This window comes from Hemibagrus wyckioides, linkage group LG18 (assembly GCF_019097595.1).
Source record: "Hemibagrus wyckioides isolate EC202008001 linkage group LG18, SWU_Hwy_1.0, whole genome shotgun sequence".
Classification (NCBI taxonomy): Eukaryota; Metazoa; Chordata; class Actinopteri; order Siluriformes; family Bagridae; genus Hemibagrus; species Hemibagrus wyckioides.
The window spans coordinates 11,555,701-11,575,940 of record NC_080727.1 but is presented as its reverse complement, the minus strand read 5'-3'; the positions used below and the strand labels follow the sequence as shown (position 1 = coordinate 11,575,940).

Below are 20,240 nucleotides of genomic sequence, written 5' to 3'. Positions count from 1 at the left end.
AACACTGAAGTATGCACAAAATTACAAGATTTATTGACGAATTGTTTACAAGAGGTTAAAAGAGCGACTCGGTTATATGGATTTAGGGAGCGCGCGCTTCCACTTCTTGGCGGGGGAACGCAAAACAACACAACACAAGCTCAAAGAAACAACAGGACATCTCTCAATGGACGATTAAGCTGTTTCTTACTTCTGTCGTTTGAAGAAGTGCTCACGGAGATTTTGGATTATGAGAAAAAAAATTCAATCTAACTACCATTTTAATAAAATAATGTTTTGTTCCGTTGCTTTGCGAATAATTTGTTTCCAGATGGGAGCAAATATTTCAAACACACCTTTACTCTATTGGCCATTTTGTCTTCTTTTTGGATTATTTCTTGACCTGAGAGTGTCCCGTAAAATAAAATCTAAACTTTCTAGTTACGTTTTGTGATAGAACAGGATTAGGTTTGGAATTCGAGGTAGCCGTGTCTTTCAGGTTAAAGACGAAAAAAGGGGCAAGAATGTTTTTCCGATTCTACTTTAGAGAATGTTACGTACATTCATAAATGTGAATAATATTAATTATATTAATAAAACAGCAATATGAATAATGAGATAAATATTAATTAATATTAATAACATGAATGCATAAATTTTTATGCTACAGCTGGTTTTGCATATATTCAATATACTTAAAAACAGACCAAAACAGTGGACAGTGTCAATCCAAAAGTACAGTAAGACTCTGATGAACAGTTCAGACGATACGACAAAACAAAGACAAACATCCTCGGGCAGCATCTGTGAGCTGTGAGCAAATTGAAGAGCCGGAATGAAATTCAGGGCTTGCTTTTGTAATTAATTCACAATTTAATAAGGCTGAACGTGCCCTTAGGATTAAGTAAGTCTGATCTGGGATCTATGAAAACGATATATTTTGATCATAAACAGTAGCTGGCAGTAGAAACCAATTACACATATTTTCTCACCCACAGTCAACAAGAATGAAGGTCTACGTGCTTTTTTCCGTAAACAAGGCAAACAAACAAACAGATAGACAAATAAACCAACTTTTTCATCTCACAAAAATAGGCTAGAGGGACACTTACAGCCCATATTATCTTAATGTCAAAAATCAAGGCGCTTACGGCAGCGTCCTAACAGGGTCCAGCTGCATTAAAAAGTTTGACACTACAGCTTTCCACATCGTATGAAACTATACGGAATGCTGTTTAGGACAATAGTTTACTGTGCGGTTTGGCGCGTGGCCAACGTGTGATGTTTTCTTATGCTAAACAGATGATTGGAGGGTTTTTTTGTTTGTTTGTTTGTTTGTTTGTTTGTTTGTTTTTTTGCTGTTGTCTGGATGTTTATAAAAGACAGCATTCTTACCTGTTTGGTCATTGAATCAATGAGACGAACGTAAAAATCCTGCTCTGTCCTAATGCCTGTAAATAGAGGAAAAACAGCGTTTAGAACTTTTAAACCCTTTAGGGATTTTTTAAACTCATTTTCCTTTTATATCACAGTCGTGCCATTCAAACCAAAACAAAATATACGACAAGAACAAAGTACTGGATCTACTGTTGATTTAAAAAATGATAAAGCATTAATTTTCAGCTAGAGCATAGAAGGCCTACAGCAACCTACTGACCTGTGATTATGTACCTCTTACACAAAAACAAACAACAGTTCAACTTCACTCACTTCAGGACTAACATTAAAGCATACAGTCTGTAAATAACCGAACAGGAGAGTAAGAAGACTGGTTTAAAACGGTTTCTAAAAAAATAACCTCGGGTCAGTTCCGGTTACAAGTTAATTAATGAACTATTTTATATAAGCTATTTCACATTTTTCTTCTAGCACAAAACACAAATATAGCTTAGATTAAGCAAAACAGCTCGGTACTTTAAGATGCGGTCCTACAGTGTTTAAAATTATCACGTGAGCAGGCCGTTGCCAGACAAAATATCAGTCCTAGTAAGAAACAGTGGTCAGTGTGGACAGGTCACACACTTTACATACAGCTTTATTATACAGATTTATATCCCTCTGGAATAACCCCGTCTAAAGTTAACAAATTATTTAGGTCAATTTTTCGAGAGCTTGGCTTTCATGTAACGGGTTTGCATTGAATAATTACATTATTATTATTTTTTTTGGTGTTGAATGTAAACGTAGAGCAGAAAGATAAAGATTCAGGAATGCATGTCTCACCGTTACTGTACAGAAGCTGCAGTCTGTAATGGATCCCATTGTTCGTTTTTTCTCCTGTCGTCTCCTGGGCACAAAATATAACGTTACATATCCTATAACAGTACAGCGGATGTCAAATTAGTGTACAATCAATATAAATATCAGTGGTTTGATAAATGGGGAGACCACGGTTTATACTGACACGAGCCATTCTGAATAAAACACGAATCCAAGGAATTTATTTTAGGGTTCGGTGGCCATGCACGCGTTGTAATGCTTATAGAAATGCATTTGTGCAGTTGAACGATCAGCACGCACTGTCAGTGATTGTCCTGAAAAAGAACGGGACTTTACCATTTTTTTAGATAGTTTAATGTAGACCCATGGCACCTAGGCCACTGTAGAAATGAGCTGAACTCCTAATAAAATAGGATACATTTTAGAAGGTAATGCTGCTTCATGGTAACAAACGAAAAATAAATATAAACACAAAGTTTTAACGGCGACGGCTGTAAAAAAATAAATATTTAGTCAATTCTGACATATATACTGCAGTGGGGTTTTTTTTCGTTTTTGTGCAATAATTAATAAAGGTTCATTAAGCATTTATAGGCTTCTTAGGCGTACATACAGAATATTCTCCGTTTATCCTTCGGAATGTGCTGTGTTTCACATATGTCCACCTTCCGAGAATAATAATTAAAATTTATAATTTGCGTGAACTTCTTGCGATGGTGGCGTGGGATCACACCTTCTCTTTTTCCACGAATCCGACAAATGATGTTCTTTCGATCTCCACGGGCTGCCCCTGCCGGTCATACAGAGCCAACACGAAGTGAAAAAAGTTGGATTTTCGCAGGTTGGATGGCGGCTGCTTCTCAAAGTGCGCGCGGGCCAACCCCACTCCACTGCGGACACACACATCACCGCACCGCCGGTTACACCCACACACACAGTCACAGCAGTATGTTTATTTTTATACTCCCTTTATTTAATAAATATCAGGAATTCATTGAGGATATCCTGCGACCTTTAAGCCTAAACTTAAACTTTACAATTTACTGGTGTTACTACTACTACTCCTAATATTAATACACATGTCATTATAATAACAATAATGAAAAGAAGAAGAAAAATTAAACAACAACTAAAAACATAAGGTTTGGTGCTCCTGGACTTTAGGAACATTGTTGTAAATATTCATGAAATATGAATGGTTCATTAACGTTTCCTAAAAGAAGAATCGTTTCGTTATGTTATAGATTCAATATTAAGCGTTGTGTTCTCAAGAGGAAATTACATGCAAAATGATGGTACAATATGATGGCTAGAATGATAAACAGCGTGGCTACATATCCAAAGTTTCGTATAAAGTATAAAGCACAGCCCATTCTCTAACGCAAAGTAACCTAAACCGAAGAGCATATCAATCCCGGCACATAAGTGACAAACCCCGATAAGACTTTTTCAAAACCGAGCGCCTGTCCATGGTCCCGGGAGTTACCCGTATGTCTCCTCACCTCTGCGCGGCGGTGTTAGCGTCCAGCACGCCGGCGCTCTGCATCCACGTCCTCACGGCATTCATTCCGGCGCCCAGCGGCTCCTGCTTTAGAGTGCTTCCGCCGCGCTGCACACTCTCCGGTATCCCGAACATGAAGAATCCCCCCAAAACTAAAGATCACCCCGCTCCCTCCCTCTCCTCCTCCACAACCGGCGCGTGTGTGTTTGCTCTCCGCTGTCCGCGTGCCGCCGAGCACCAGAGAAGCTGAAGAGAGTCCGCGCGCGAGCGCGCACGCACGCACACACACACACACAGCGGGTGAACGGAGAGAACGGCAGGGGCGGAATTAACGAACCTTTCAAGAAACAATTCCAAGAGAAAGAAGAAGAGTCAGCGAGAAATTGCGAACACAACCCGAACGAAATAGGTTTGAGTTACGTCTTCTCTCCTTCGCCCAGTGATTTGAATGTTGACAATTCGCAGAAATGATAGGGACTGGCTTATTACAGCTTGACAGAGTGCGCAACATGAAATGTCATCATCCTCCAACAAGTTTTCTCCTGCTTTGCTTTTCTCATCTGAATAGATCTTTCTCCGTCCAAGGAAAATAAAATAATGAATAAACGAAGTATAAATTAGGATAGGGTCGTTGAAGATTTGGTCGTTGCCCCTTCTTGTTAAAACTTAAGTGATTTGTGCCCCTTCCCAAAGGACTCTCGTCTTTTGACTATATGCTGGGGAGCCAAGCACGAGCAAGCACAGTGCCCAAAGGGTACTAGGGAGGGGCCGAGAGGGTCGGACCGCCCTCGAACAAAGCATAAAGGCCCGTGTCAGTTCCGCCTCATTACATATTTAATCCCTCCTTCCTTTGCTTCGTCTACTGAACAAGCCATCCAGAAGTCACACGCCAAGCAAGGCTGGAGGCAGACGTGGGCAGCAAAATTCGCACAAAACGACGCCCCTTCGATTAGCGCCTTCTTCCCCGCGCACTTCCGCCCTTAACTCTAGACGAAAGATCAGTCCACATAGTAGTGTCCTAAATACTGCAGCCTAATAGCGTTTACATTGCGAGTTAAGTCGGTGACTGTACTATTTCAGCTTTCTATTACACAGGGCAGTACACGAGTCATTACGTGTAGCCTAACTCATTATAAATTATTACATTCTGTGGTTTAGTAAACAATATATTTTAATTCATACAGCGAATTCAGTGAATATGTGGAATTTACTCCAAACATGGGCGTCAACAGTCTTAACTACAAAATATTTAATATATTATATATACCAAACACATGTCAGAGCAGCACATACTGACCTGTAATCAATTACAATTTATAAGGAATATTTCTGAGAATGATCAAGCAGGATTTCCCTTTTTATTTAATTCTAAGTAAGAATAACAAGTGATAGTTTTATTTATTATTATAATTCTACAGGGTTTTAAGCTGTTTTAGCAACAGTCCACAAGAGATAAAAGAACAGTCGTATAGGAAAATTAACCCTAATCCAATCCTAATCCAGTATAAATTGCTGGGTTTGAACAATGTAGGTTTTTGATTGTACGTTCACATTAGTGAGTGTGTCCTGTAACACAATGTAGATGCACAAATAAAACTATATCACAACAGTAAATCACAACCTCAGAGGTTTTATATAGAAAATCGAATATGGTTTAATTCTGGTTTTTTTTTGTATGTTTGTTTTGTTTTGTTTTTGTAACACAGATCAACAATGAAAACCTGTAAATAGTAAAATGTCAAGGCAGCAAGAACCCTCATTACAAGCAAACGCATTAATGTATTGATCTATATTTTATTAAAGTAAAACCTGTCTTCATCCCCAGAATTTTAATGCTATCCAACAGTAGTCTGAAATAGTTAACTGTTGGTGTACAGACACATTAAGGCTACATTAGAATATGAACCTAATGTGTGCGCATGCGTTCATAAGAATACTGAAGTGTACTCATGGTGTTTCATTTTTTTTTAACCTAATAGACCTAATAGGACTCTATTAAACTCAACAACAATAATAACACAACAACAACAACAACAATAATAATAATAATAATAATAATAATAATAATAATAATAATAATGTAGATTATTAAAATTCTACATATATATTTAATAGAACAGTTGGCTAATACAGGGTGTTTACTTTTGTGTAATGCACATTTCTAATTTCTGGCATTGTATGCAAACTAATAATAATAATAATAATAATAAGAAGAAGAAGAAGAAGAAGAAGAAGAAGAAGAAGAAGAGAGAAAAAAAGTAGGTATGGATTTATTTTTAAAAGGACATTGCTCTATCTGCTGGCTGAGAAATGCGCGGCTTTGAAACAGATAAAGCAATACACAATGAGCTCGCAAACAGATGTTTTAGGAAAAGCAACACTGCCACCTTGTGTTGAAATTAAAACAAACACGTTTCTATTATGGCATTTAGCTATTTCGCCCAATAAACTGCAGTCATATAACATGTCTGAGGTTAACAACTTAAAAATTAATCATAAAATGAATAATTTCTTTCTTTTCAGAAGCTATTTGTCTGCCCATCTAACACAAAAGCTAAGAATATTTGTTCATTCATCCATTCTCATCACAGCAGTAACACTGATGTAAAAATTTTCAAACAGCATATTCTACGCCTGCATTATTCTTACTGCTTCTGTAACTTTCTGTATTTCTGATTCACTTCCTGTAATCATGGATAATCACACATACAGACCCTAAAACCAGTTTGTTTTAATTCATGCTCAAGCTTTTATTGTGTTAAGTTCAATAATCTATAGCTGGCACAGTACACAGGGAAATGAAATAATGTTCCTCCAGGATCATGGTGCTACATAAAATGCCGTGCTCAAGCAAATCACAGTTTGGTTGTGAGGGCTTGAATGCTTAGGTACCTTTCCAGATGGCAGGAGGGTGTGTAAAGGGTGTGACTTTGAAGGGTCTCTGTTCTCACTTCAGTTCAATATATTTCTTTTGTTTTGTTGACGTTCAGAGACAGATTGTTGGCTCTACACCAGACCTGTTAGCTGTTGCACCTCCTCTCTGTATGCTGACTTGTCGCTCTTGCTGACGAGACCCACCACGGTCATGTTATCAGTAAACTTGATGAAGTGGTTTGAGCTGTGTATTGCTGCACAGTCATGAGTCAGCAGAGAGAACAGCAGTGGACTGAGCACACAGCCTTCAGGGGACCCAGTGTTTAGTGTGGTGGTGCTGGATATGCTGTTCCTAATCTGGACTGACTGAGGTCTCCCAGACAGGAAGTGCAAGATCCAGTTGCAGGTAGGTATTCAGACCCAGCAGGATCAGTTCCTCAATTAGATGGTAAGGGATGATTGAACTGAACTGAAGTCTATGAACTGCATTCGTCTTTTTTTTGTCCAGGTGAAAAAGGGCCAGATTGAGTGTCGTGGCATTGGCATCATTTGTGAAGCAGTTGGGACAATACTGTATGGGGTCCAGTGAGGGTGACAGGTGGGTCTTGATGTGCCTAATAAACAAGCATCTAACAGCCACAGGGTTGATGGTAGTGTACTTGAAGCATGCTGGAAAGATGGCACAGCTCAGGGAAATGTTGAAGATACACATTCCATGAGCACTCTGCCTGGCATGGAAGATCTAAAATTTAAGCTCTACTATATACCGTTAAAATAAATATAACTTGGTTCAACATCTTAAGATGTATGCACCTGACTTTATAGGGACTATATCTGCTATACATCAGTGATTTGATCACGGAGATGGTCAAGTACTCTCTTATGCACATTTAAGAGCTGAACTGAACCCATAATACCACCTCCTTAGTCCAAAAAAAACCTCAGAACTTTAACCATTTAACACAGGGATGAAAGCAAAACCTCCAGCTGAATTACAGCAAGAGTACTACATAGAGCATCCTGAGCAGTCCATATCCAATATAATACAGGAACCTCAACAACTCAATTTGTAAAACCAAAAAAGTTGATGGTGCAAACAGATCTTCAGGGTAGCTCATCCCTGACTAGCATTATACATAACCCCTTCTACTATCTCATGGAAACTTTAGCCCTATCTAGATTAAGGTACAAATGCATTCAAGCCCTATTCTATTACATTCTATACTATACAGTTTGATATCAGTTATTTATGCTGCACTCTTTGGCTTTACTTCATCCAGATCAAAAATAACAAGTAAGGAAATGATGAACAGGCTAATAGTTTTTCTGTACATGGAAATGTGTGTATGCTTCATCTTTATTCAACCTTTTAAAAATAAATATGCAGATTTACAAATACAAGTTTTCAAGTAAGCAATAAACAGTAATGCCAAAGTTCCATGAAAATAATTCTTTGGTTAGGTATTTCAAGTAATCTTATATTATTCTAATTAAAGCATATAAGGAAAAACTAGTTGTTTGACAAAAAATACAACAATAAAAAATAGTATTTTTATAGTATTGATAGTATTTCTTTTTTTTCAGTTCACTATCAAAGCACAAAGTAAACTGTACTCAAACTGAAATACCTTTCAATTGATTTATTTATATTCAAAAATGTGCAAAATTAAGACATCACAAACCATCAGATTCAGTGGTATTTTGTGTTCATACATTGTATATGTATTCATCTACACAAATTCACTAAATATTTTAATACTGTCAATCTGACATTAGGAAGCAGCAAATCCCCATTCTGCATCTTTAGGCTCAATCCCACTTCTACCTGTAGAGGACACTGAAGTGTTCCCACGAACCCAAATGCCAGGTCATAACGGTTGATACTGCTTCAATACTGTTCGGCATATCAAACAAAACTCATCTAAATATTTTATACCTGTATAGATATACATATGTAGGTAAGCATATGCCTAAACATAAACGTACACATTTATTCAAGAGGTTGTACCTCATGATAATCACGAGGATTACATGCTGGTAAAGACAGAGCTGACTTGGAAGCATATAGGACAGATTCATAGCAGGATGGCATGGCATCAAGCTACATATAAATGACATCATTACTACAATATATCTACCTGTTCTTTAATTAATTTAAGTAATTATTTAAAGCTGTGAGGCTCCTTAAGGTAGACATGAAAGAAGCTAAGATGGCTCAAAAGCAGCTAACTAGTGCAATATTTTCAACATAAATTTGCCAGTGCTTGCTTCTGTGGATAATACAGGTAAAACATACTGTGAAGAACTGTCTTACCCTGCATGTCTTGAGCATCCAAATTGAACATTTGGGGTTGGAGGACATCTGTCCAAAATCAGTCCAAAATGTCATATTTACATTAAACAATTTAAATGTAAAATTTCAAAATTGTAATTTAGAATTTTCTTTAGAATGTTTAAGAAATCTTGAAATAAAGATTGTGGCTCATTTGTAGTGCAATAGAAAATTATGGACCATTTGAACACCCTGTTTACAGAAATTTGGCAAATTGTCAAAAAATCCAACATAAATCCACTCTGATGTGGAATTAAATATCAATTAGACAGAAGAGGAAAAAACAGAAATACTACACTAGCACCCAAAAATGATTCCTTCAATGGATTATAACAGTCATATGTATGTATGAAATGGGAAAAAGTTGGGTGCGTCTTTTTCAGACATCTCCAGGACTCTTATAAGCCCTCTTATAAGACGACTTAACATTGGCAGCATTGCAGTGCGACTGTGATAAATCTGAAGTCACCACTGAAAAAAAATAACAGAGCACAGCTCTGCTTAAGGGGATGAAGGGACACTTGTAATTTGGAGCTTGTTTACCTAGCCTCTACTAGCTTCTTCCATGTTTTCATTATCCACTTTTGATTCACATTTGCAGGATTCTTCTTGAACCCTGGCACTTTTTAGGTCTGGCTCTTCTGAACTTTGTAGATTTGATTGGGTTGCAACATTTTGCAAAGCCTCTCTAGCTTGTGTTGCCTCTTCTATGGCTGCTAAATCTTGCGGTTCTGCATTTGGTGATGTGTCAGGAGGAGCTGGGGCAGAAGTGCTGGCGGATGGTGATTGGCTTTTGAGAGGGCCATGGCAAAGGGGGCAGGACTCCTGCACATACAGCCACTTTTTCAGGCAGCCTGCATGGAAAAAGTGACCGCAAGGTGTGATGATTGCTGACTTCATGTCCTATGCACAAAAGGAGAAGATGAAATTTAGCATAAATGGATAAAAAAAAGCTGTATTTCATGTGAACAAAAAACTACCAAGGAAAAAATTCCTCTTATGAAAATAATACTGTTCTAATACAATTCTGTGTTAAATAAATAATATAAAAATTTCTTGTGCACAACACACTTGCCCTCATTTGCTAGCTTTTCAGCTAGGACAAATAGAACAGTAGTGAAGGTGAACAGAAGTTTGCTAAATGTTAAATATTCTGGTACATGATCTAATTGATTATGAACATATGCTTAAGAAACAACCCCACTGATGCTCTTCTCTTTTACTCTCACATAAATACACGTGTGCATATACCTGATAGCAGATGGCACAGATATCATTGTACTGCTGTAATTGTTGTGTCGAGGCCGTGGGCAAGCTCTGAATCTTGTGTACAGCATCACGACGCAACAGGAAGCTCTGCCAGCCAAGCTGCGCCCGCAGCCACACATTGTAGTAGGCGTGCAGCAGTATGATGGTGGAACCCATCACGCTCCACTGTCCAAACAGGGTCTCACATATGCCGTAGGCCACCACAAAGAGTGCTACCACAAACTCCAGCAGTCTATAGGTGCCATTTACAAAATACATGACCTCATCCATGTTCTCAATCGGAACCTTGCGTAGCTCCTCCACCATGAAGAGCACATAGATGAGCAGCGTGCCAAGCACCTGAGGGAGAACTGACACTTTAGAAATGTTTATGTGAATGTTGTATGTGCATATGTGTACTCTGGTATTCACTTATTGTACATTTTTTCATACTTCTTGCCTACATGTAAAACTGAAAAAAAAAATAGTTTGTACACCTGCAGTGAGGTAAGGATGCTGGAGGAGATGATGATGAGCAGCCAGAAGTCCATATGAAAGAACTGGCAGATCATGTATACCATGTAGGCAGGAAAGATCAGCAAGAATAGACAAAGACTCACTGCTCGGAAGTGCTTCCACAAACTCCTAGAAGAGACACAGATACATAGAGTTTATGGCTGTGAAAAGTAGAACTCAACACCAGTCTTTGGGGATAACAAGAACATCCTTCTTGCTACAAATTTGCATGGAAGGGAATGGAAGTTCAGACAAACTGAAATTATAATGTCTCCATCACCTAGTGGTGAAGGTACAAAAACTACCATACATCCGAGCTTTGTGATTCTCGTATCCCAATTAATTTCTCACGAATCATAAGTATACATCCATTTATATTCCTAATACAAGAAGCATTTAATTAATTACAGTGAAAAAGTCCTACATAACAGTGGTGCCAGAGGTTTATCTATCTATTTATATAGTCAGGTTTTCTGGGCACAGCATGCTTAGCACAGAAAACAAATAACCTACAATAAATGTAGTCCACATATTCCTGTTATAATATTTAGCTTGCAATAAAATGTTGGCAAAGTAAGAGAAGATGCTCACTTGTCCCTGGAAGCCCCCAGTGCCAGCACTATGGGGTCAGCAATCTCCAGCATGGATTGCAAAATAGATGCCACAACAATAAAGAGGATGATGCTCAGGAGAAAGGCCCGGTGGATTACCTGAAGCTCAATTAGCCCTGTCTGAACAGAGAGAATCAGCAAAGTGATTCCTTCTGTCATTCCCCTGAGAAAAGAGAGGGAGAGAACCAATAATATATCAACAGTCAACTACATATCTTTTATAACAAGAAAATATAGCAATTGCTTACTCATGTTAATAAATAAATACACAAATTATTATACCATTATTAAGATATTACACTCTTAAAACTGAAGGATTTAAACAGATGGAGGAAAAACCTACCTGTGCATGGCATTGTCATTCATAAAGGCTCGGTACCCTTGTAGGTAGAACTTGCAGAGTGTGAGGACGCCCAGCGCCACAAAAGACACAGTGAAGACCAGCCCCAACAGTGAGTATGGAGTACAACAGCACTCTGCAATGCTGCACAAACATACATACAGTGATTTATATACACAAAAACAAGTCTCATATCTTTGTGTGTCCTTTATCTGAATAATTTTATTAACTCATCACTATACACACATCCACCAGACGTTTGGTGGTACGTTTGGTTACTGTATTAAGTATGCAGTAAGTTTTGTCTTTTGTGAAACACTTTTTGCTGTTCAACAGACAATTATTTCTCCAGCAAAACTGAACATCAACTGAGACACTTTCTCTATATCAACACAGAGTGCTCTAGGCAGAATATTTTCAGAATAACAATGGCTAAAGTTGTGTAAATGACACTCCCATGTGGGGCGAGAGAAGATTCTGTCCTATTGTTGGGAGATGCCAAGTTTAAATACCAACAATGCCACAGCCATTAGGAGTCCAAAGACACTAAACTGGCCATGCTCTTTGGATGAGAAAGGGACATTACTATCTCATCTGTCAATCAAATCAACGATTGTTGGTGCTACTTAATGTGGAAAAGGGCAAACAGCACTTTCTTACTGAGCTCAGCTGCCATATGATGCCACGTTAGCAGCAGATTGAGTGGCTAACTTTGTGGCTAACTTCATCTGTGTCAGAGGAAGGTGTGTTAGCCCAACCAAATACGGGAGGCAGTTTGATAAATGTAAAAAGGATAAACATATTCTAAGCTGCATTTTGCTTTTAGACCTGGTTAGGAAGAGGAAGAGCAATCTCTCGCGTGAGGGAGTTTGGTCCCTTGTGCTGAAGTATGTGTAGATCTGCAGCGTGAAGAGCACCAACCAGAAGCACATGAAGAGCATGGGCAAGACAAGCTGATTCCACAAAGACATGCCCAGAGCTAGGAGCCCATACACCTCCACCACCTAGAGAGAGAGAGTGAGTGATAGAGAAAAAAAGAGAGAGAGAGACAATGCAAGTGAGCGAAAGAACACTGTCAAACAATTACATTACATATTTGATTCTATTCTATCCACTTAGTCACTTTAAATGGGACACCTTTACACTTGCACATTCATGCAGTTATCTAATCAGCCAATAATGTTGTAGAAGCACAATGCAAAAAATTATAGATACAGGTCAAATGCTTTAGTTAATGCTCACATCAAACATCAGAATGGGGAAGAATGTGATTTCCGTGACTTAAAACCATGGCATTGCATTTTCTTTTGTACATACTCTGTGTTACGTGTCTTGTTTGTCTGCACCGTCTTGTCATCCTGTGAAATTATGTTGTATGTTTAGTTTTAAAGAATGCACCTTGTAGTCTAGTTTAGCTCTATGTTTGTCCGCGTCACCTGTACTTTGTTTTTATTCTGTGTAGCACCTCTGGTCTAGGAGGAATGTTATTTCATTTCACCATGTACTGCATCAACTAGTTGAAGTGACAAAGCTTCTTTGATTTTGGTGAAAGATAGGCTTGAGTATTTTAGAAAATGCTGATCTGAATTTCATATATTCTCTCACATTCTCTCTAGGGTTTATACAGAATGGTGTGAAAAAAACAAACTCTGAGCAAGAGACTATTCAATGTTCTATTCTGTTCTGTTTTATACAATTACTTTTAACAATCGTGATGGGCAGAAAAGCATCTCAGCATTAACAAAATGTCAGCATTGCTTTTAATGGGCTACAACACCAGAAGACAACATTAGGTTCCATTCCTCTGGGCTCAGACACAAGATTATTTTAAAAAAAAATCGTGTGCGTGTGCCCATGATAGGTTCAGTTTCCTTTTCTTGGTTGACAGGAGTAGAACTTGATGTGGTTTTCTGCTGTTGTAGCCCATCTACTTGGAGGTTTAATGTGCTGTGCTTTTTGAGATGTTTTTCTGCTCACCAATGTTGAAGAGAGTGCTTGTTGGTTATTGACTTCAGCTCAAAACATTCTGGTCATGGTTGTTTGTTGTGTTTGTCACACCATTCTGTTTGAACTCTAGAGACTGTGTTTAAAAATCCCAGGAGAGCACCAGTTTCTGAAATACTCAAACCAGCTCATCTGGCACCGACAATCATGCCATGGCTAGTCTATGAGATCATTTTTTCTTACACATTCTGACGTTTGACGTAACCAATAACTGAAGCTCTTGACCTGCATCTGCTTGATTTCATACTAAGGACACATGATTGGGTGACTGAATAATTGCATGAAAGTGCAGGTTTACAGGCGTAAAGTAAACAGTGAGCGTATATTCAAAGGACAAACAAAACAATACAGATTTTTCAGGACAGGCAAGTAACAGACCACTAAAAAGATTTTGATAGGATATGTATCCTGCAGGAACTTGTACCTGTGCAAGCTCCCGGTAAGCATTCTTGGCCAAGTTGTAGGGTACCAGCAGGTTAGATGCAAGGAAGTAGATCACCTCAAGCCCAGTGAAGATCATGGCAAAACGGTTAACAAAGACAATAGTTTCCAAGGGGACAAGGCAGAGACGAGCCACCAGGGGTAGGAGGTGAGCTGAAAACAGCCAGATCTGTTTCGTCTGCATCACACAGGAGCACAGTGTACACACCACCAGTTGACCTGTTTATACCAAAAAAATTTTTTTACGGTTCCCAAACACTGAAACTTGGGTAAACCTTGAAAGCATACACAAATGTATATTTACTTCAAGATTTCTTGAAGTACTATCGGTTTGCTTTCCAACTTGAACAGACATCATCCATATCCACTACACATGTAAACACACACAATGCCAACTTGTATGCAACCTGCCATCAGTTGGATCATCAGTGACCAAACAGGCAGAGGGAAGTCTTCTGACTATCATCACAGAATCCCACATTAGAGCAAATAGGTTTATGCCAGTAAGGAGTAAAAATTTAACACACAGTTTAAAAATTAATTCAAAAGATCAACATACTTAACTAATAAAAGGTAACAAGAAGGTAGCTGTTTTCTTCAAGGTGCATGAGTTTTGACAGAAAGGAATGAAACAATTCATTTGTGTACTAAAGGCACAGACAGACTACACTTTACATTCCACTGACTTCCATTCGTATGGATGTGAATGCTGGATAGCAGAAACACAAGAACCTATGAAGAAATTTGATGCGTTCCAAAGTTCCAGTTTGGTAAATTCACATCATGTGAATATTTGTGACAAATAGACAAGAGCACAATAGACAATCGTGTTTTATATGTAAAACATTAGTGTAAAATTGTGAAACTTCGAACCACCAGGATTTGGTTTTAATGAATCACATTCAAATTGATTCATTCTGATGACCTCAGGGGATGTGAGCCAGAATACAACCACACACTTTAACAGCAGCATAATGATCAATACCCTTCTGCACATATTGAGTCTTTTTTTATTCTCTCTGACCCAAACATAGAAATGTGTATTGTGTAACTGTAACAACTACATAACTGTTTCAACAATTTAATTCCAACATAAGACCAAATCAAAAGTCCATTGAGGTGACATATCCACGCATTCTAAGATGTTTCCCATGAACAAGTCTGAGACAATTCCTCCTCGCTTTCAGACAGCTCAGACTTGCACTTGGCTTTTTGTTCACAAGCCCTTTGTTCAGAGTGAAATCTAGGTTCCTTCCTCTCAGGTTTTGTAGATCACTGTGGATAACCTTTTAGCCAGGGATGGGAATTGAAAGAATGTCATTTGAAACCAAATGCTTAACACCTCCTCCCACCTAACATGGTGAGAAAACAGAAGCACAATATATGCCCCAGAGAAGATAACTCCATATTGAATGAGAGCACTGAAGATACTTAAGGTGAGCTACTTGTTAATTGGACCCTTGTAGAACAAGAATTGATTATTTACCAATTAGAGCTGTGGTAAATCGGTTCATGGAGAGTGGATCCAGGTACAGAGGTCCTTCATAGCCAGAGTCCAGCTCACTACAAACATAATCCCTGCAAAGAGTAACATGAGTAACATTTAGAATACTGTATATTTCTACCCTCAGTGGAATAGCATTCAAGGAAATTGTTCGGATGTGCTGAAATTTCAGGGAGAAATAAACAAAACAAGTGTTTACACTGCTGATCTTTAACAGGAACCTGCTCCAAACTGCTGTTTTTAACCAATATCCAATATGAATTACTGCTCATTTGGTAGCACACATCCAGCACTAGACATTTGTAATTGTGTGTTTGTGTACACGCCTGGAGAGCTGGTGTCCGGCGAATAGCAGCAAAGCGGTGAGCACGTACAGGTAGAGGCGCACCAAATGCTGCCGTGGTAGAGTCAGCAATACCAAGCTAAGGATATAGCCTGTGGAGAAAAGAAAAAAATAAAAGCTACACATTTAGGCAGTTCTAGACAGTATTACTCATAGTAAATCTGTTTCCCCACAGTGTTTGCTACAGGCCACAGACTTGACTTACGCTACTATCCAGTGAATATAAAACATAAAAGCAGGCTCTGCCCCATGTGCCTCTAGATAAAGGGTTATAAAAAAAAAAAACTAATCCTTTGAAACCAAATGAAATACATCAGAATTTCTTTTAGGGCTATTCCAGAGATATCTTATATATACACACACAGCATATAAAAGCAAGCTACTGAACCCATAAAGAACCCACTACATTGATTTTTTTTTTTTTTTTTAAACTTTTAACAGAGCCACTAAAGGTTCTGTTAGGATGCTCATGGGCAGATCATGGACTACTAGTTCACTAGTTACTAATTAGCACACAACCTAGCACCCTGTATTTCATCATTATTTCCTTGTCACGTCACTTTTTGTCCTGTCATGACGTAAACCACTCTTCCTTTGATTTAAATATGTTCGTAAAATGTTCTGTCACTGTTACAACTTTGTGACCTATTTTTCATGGCAGTGGCACTCAAGTCCACCATCATTGAGCATCTCATCATTATGTGCTCCAAGACCATAGGTCTCAATTCCAGACCGAAGATTATCTTTACCATTGTGCAACTGTGGCTGCCACAGCAAAATTGGGCAGAATATCATACAGCATAAGGTCGGCTTAAGCGCATCAGTCTTTACCATGTATGTACATGATGTGCAAACAAAAGTCATGATGTTTTTGTTTTGTCCCATAGCTTTACTGAGATTGCACGTTTACTTGTGCAAGCATCTCATGATGCCATGTCTGCTTTCTTCACAAGTCCAAGCATATTGTTTACAAATCTGAATGTTTTTTTAGAAAGATTTCCAAATAAGTGAAAAGGTAAAATATAGCAAAGCAAACTGAACCTTAAAAAATTTAGTAATTAAATTTAATTTAATTTAATTTCCTGGCAAAAGATTTTTCCAGCACTATGTGGTGGAATCAAAATATACCAATGAAAAAAAGACAAATCTAAGCACACTGATAAGAAGACAAATTCAAAACAAGGGATTTCAAAACTTAACCCTAACAATTACAACACGGCTCAAGCACTTTACTTTTTGCTTCTTCACTACATGGTATATTTATGTTAGATTATACCTGTACACATGATGATAGCCTTTTTTCTCTAGAAATGTGACTGCTGCATAATAAAAGTGGAAGTTGCTTAGCATTGTAGTATTTTCAGTTCTGTGTATTTCTCACTTGAGACAATTTCAGTCATGTTAACACCATTACACCACACCCGATGTGACACACAAGACAAACCACAACTAGTCAGCAACACTATTCTTTCTGCACTAGGAATGAATTAGAAATGAAACAGCCTTAGTATGCAACAATACATACCTAAATAGTGCAGGTACAGAGCCAGGTACTTGTATTGAAAGAAGGGGTTGTTGTTCAAGCTGCTCCTCTGGATCTTCTGAAAAAAGGAGCTGACATCCCAGCGGTACAGCACCTCCAGCAGCATGATGCTGGGCACCCGGAGGCCCACATTCAACACAGCCTCCAAACGGTCCCACACTGCCATGGCCACCAGCTTGAGGAAAGAGTTAGAGAGTGTGTTAAAGAGAGAGAAAGAATGGAAGAAAGAGAAAGAGGGAATGCTTTATCTATTATCATCTTGTTCAAAGAGCTGAATCGAAACACACAATCCTCAATATGGACAAAACCCATAGTATAAGGCCACAAAATACCAAGGCAATATTGAAAAGATTTGTGCCAAGCAAGGTGAGCATCATGTCTCATCATGTTGCTTCTTTCATGAGAAATTGTATTTAAAAACATCAAGGCTACGGCAGACAGGCAGCATGCATGATTATTCTACAACTAAATTAACAGAAATCACTCTTCAGAGTAAGAGGTTTTTTTCTGCATTCATATTTAACAAAAACAAAAGTATATTTACTGCAATACATTGAAGTGCTATGTGGAAGTGACCCTTGCTTATTGAAAAGGGCTAATCAATAAACAGGTTTAGCCCTCTTCAACTAACGTGTATGTCAAACATGGGTACTGCCATCATAGACAGTAAAGTGCCTTTGTTAGTAGAAATAGTTTAAAAGAGAAATCCTGTTCCTTCAATTTTGCCAGTTAAAAAAAAGCACAATAAACCTCAAAGATTTTGTAGGAAAAAAAGCTGCCTCAAAATCAAGCACTGTCCTGCACAATCTTTAAAAGTGGAAAGTGACAAGATGTATTGTATCTGATTAACCCATTTTAAAAAATACTACTTATTTACAATAAACCACCCAAACACAAATAGATAAAAGACCACAATGAAGCCACAAGAGGAAATGAAAGCCTAACATCACTGAAGTAATAGCTTGAGCAAGTCAGACTGGAGGCTTTATGCTGGCCTTCATGCTAATGATGAACTTGGTCATGACTGGTCCAGTACAGGACATGTCTCCCATATATGAATCCACAGCATTATTATTAAATTGCTGATATATTAAGCAAATATCAATTTAAAATGCAATGCACAGGAATGCAGTTTAATGCATTAAACACCTCAGCGATAAACAGCATGATTCATTATTTTATTCATAATGGCATGTTATGTTGTCTTCTTTTTACTTCATATTTTACTTCACAGGCAAGAATCATAGACTAATAGTTACTGTTTACTAGTTATTTCTGTAATGGCTTTGAGCTACACACTGGTATATCCTCACCTAGGAAAGCATGTTAATGCCATTGTATTGCTTTGGATGAAGTTAGCAATTATACAGACTAAAAACTAACTTTGAAATGAAACATAAACTGTTTTCATACCTGACATTTGCATTCACTCATTTTAGTCATGATCAAGATGATGTAGTTTGTGGCATCTACTGAGTACAGACGCGTGTCAGATTCTACATCTAAACAAACTACGGCAATCGTGACCTATAGTAACCCCACAAATTCAAAATAAAGTCCGTAAACAAAGCATGCTGGAAGTGTTTGTAAGAAGCTGAACAGAAATACAAACAGCACAGAAAAAAGTAAACAGGGAACAGCAGGGTAAGCTGATACAAACATACCACGGGCTTCAAATATCGCGTTAATAAAAGTGCCTAGAGGCGGAATAATACCTACTAGCTAAACAGCTCGGTATCACCGACCAGCGTTAACTGTGACAAATGTTAATTCGTTAATATTTTACGGAAATGTAACGTTTACAGTTATTTACTAGCCTAGGAATTGAACAGTAATTTAACAAAGTAGCTTCCTAGTTGCGGTTTGGTTTATAATTTCGAGCACAGTGGCCGTTAGCTTAGCTTAACCCAGCCCAGTTAGCAGCGATTTACATGCCAAGATGTTCCGCTCAAAAACACTGCTTCTACTGACAACGTAAATACTTACATCAGTTCACTTTATCAACGTTCAGTACAGTCTTCTTGTATGTCTCTGTACAGACATACACCATTTTAACGCGGTTTATTTAATGATAACGGTCAAAGTTTTTTTCCAGGAAACTATAAGACATCGAGTCTCACTCATACTATCTGGCAGCCATTACAAAAGTTCCTTCGCACTGCGCATGCGCTTTTCTCTAAGACTAGGAAGAAAAAAATGAAAAAAGAAACAAACACTAGGTGGCGCTAGTGTTCAATGGTCATTTACACACGGGTTGACGTATTTTAATACTTGAAGTGCGTCTATCCAAGAAACATAAACCCTGAATGACAAAAAGGGACTTTACAAATGACGCTGGTTTAGGGTTTTCTTTTAAGAGTTGAAATTTCGTCTACTGCTATGGAAAAGAAAAGACTGTAGCGACAAGGAATGTGGTAGCTTAGTGGTTAGGGTGTTGTACTACTGGTCAGAAAGTTGTGAGTCACGCTACGCCACTGCAGATAAGCTAATTTGAGCATTAACTGTAAAAAACACATGCTAATTTAATTTTAAAGTAAAATAACATACCTGTGATCGATGCCGAATGATCTGGACGGGGTCAAACAGTGCGTGTACTCTGACGGCGCGTGCAGACGGGTGCAAAAAGCAAGTAGAGGGTCAGTGGCTGAAAATATACCGCAGCCGTAGTGGTTTAGCATTACCATTGAAAATGAATGGAACGGTTTATGGAATTTTAGCTAAACAATTCATGGACCTGGAAGGGCCCAGGGGGATTGGGGGCCCACGAAGGGGGACCTTTTAATT

The 20,240-nt window shown here is 38.3% G+C and overlaps 2 protein-coding genes across 5 annotated transcripts in view; both read right to left on the bottom strand.

Moving 5' to 3' along the window:
• The window catches only part of ebf1b (EBF transcription factor 1b), a 95,981-nt gene extending 91,553 nt beyond the window's left edge, over window positions 1-4,428 (bottom strand). For 2 of the 3 annotated variants that reach the window (XM_058415352.1, XM_058415354.1), the window contains exons 1-4: window positions 3,702-4,428; window positions 2,933-3,089; window positions 2,203-2,266; window positions 1,375-1,430 (exon numbers count right to left, since the gene is read on the bottom strand). In XM_058415352.1, the coding sequence (XP_058271335.1) occupies window positions 1,375-1,430; window positions 2,203-2,266; window positions 2,933-3,089; window positions 3,702-3,835 (411 nt within the window). In that variant the 5' untranslated portion in view covers window positions 3,836-4,428. The remainder of the gene's footprint in view (window positions 1-1,374; window positions 1,431-2,202; window positions 2,267-2,932; window positions 3,090-3,701) is intronic. The other variant, XM_058415353.1, reaches the window with a different exon arrangement.
• Window positions 4,429-7,945: 3,517 nt separating this feature from the next.
• Window positions 7,946-19,619, bottom strand: rnf145b (ring finger protein 145b). 2 transcript variants are annotated; one of them, XM_058415904.1, is made up of 11 exons: window positions 19,443-19,619; window positions 17,439-17,631; window positions 15,897-16,005; window positions 15,553-15,644; window positions 14,050-14,285; window positions 12,543-12,625; window positions 11,625-11,765; window positions 11,262-11,444; window positions 10,652-10,799; window positions 10,158-10,514; window positions 7,946-9,809 (listed from the first exon to the last, which is right to left on the bottom strand). In XM_058415904.1, exons 2-11 carry the CDS (start codon window positions 17,620-17,622, stop codon window positions 9,450-9,452), a joined length of 1,893 nt encoding a protein of 630 aa, XP_058271887.1. In that variant the 5' UTR covers window positions 17,623-17,631; window positions 19,443-19,619; the 3' UTR covers window positions 7,946-9,449. The 2 variants fall into 2 exon arrangements, with proteins under 2 accessions (XP_058271887.1, XP_058271886.1); XM_058415903.1 differs by having other exon boundaries at window positions 7,953-9,809; window positions 12,450-12,625.
• Between the last annotated feature and the right edge of the window lie 621 nt (window positions 19,620-20,240).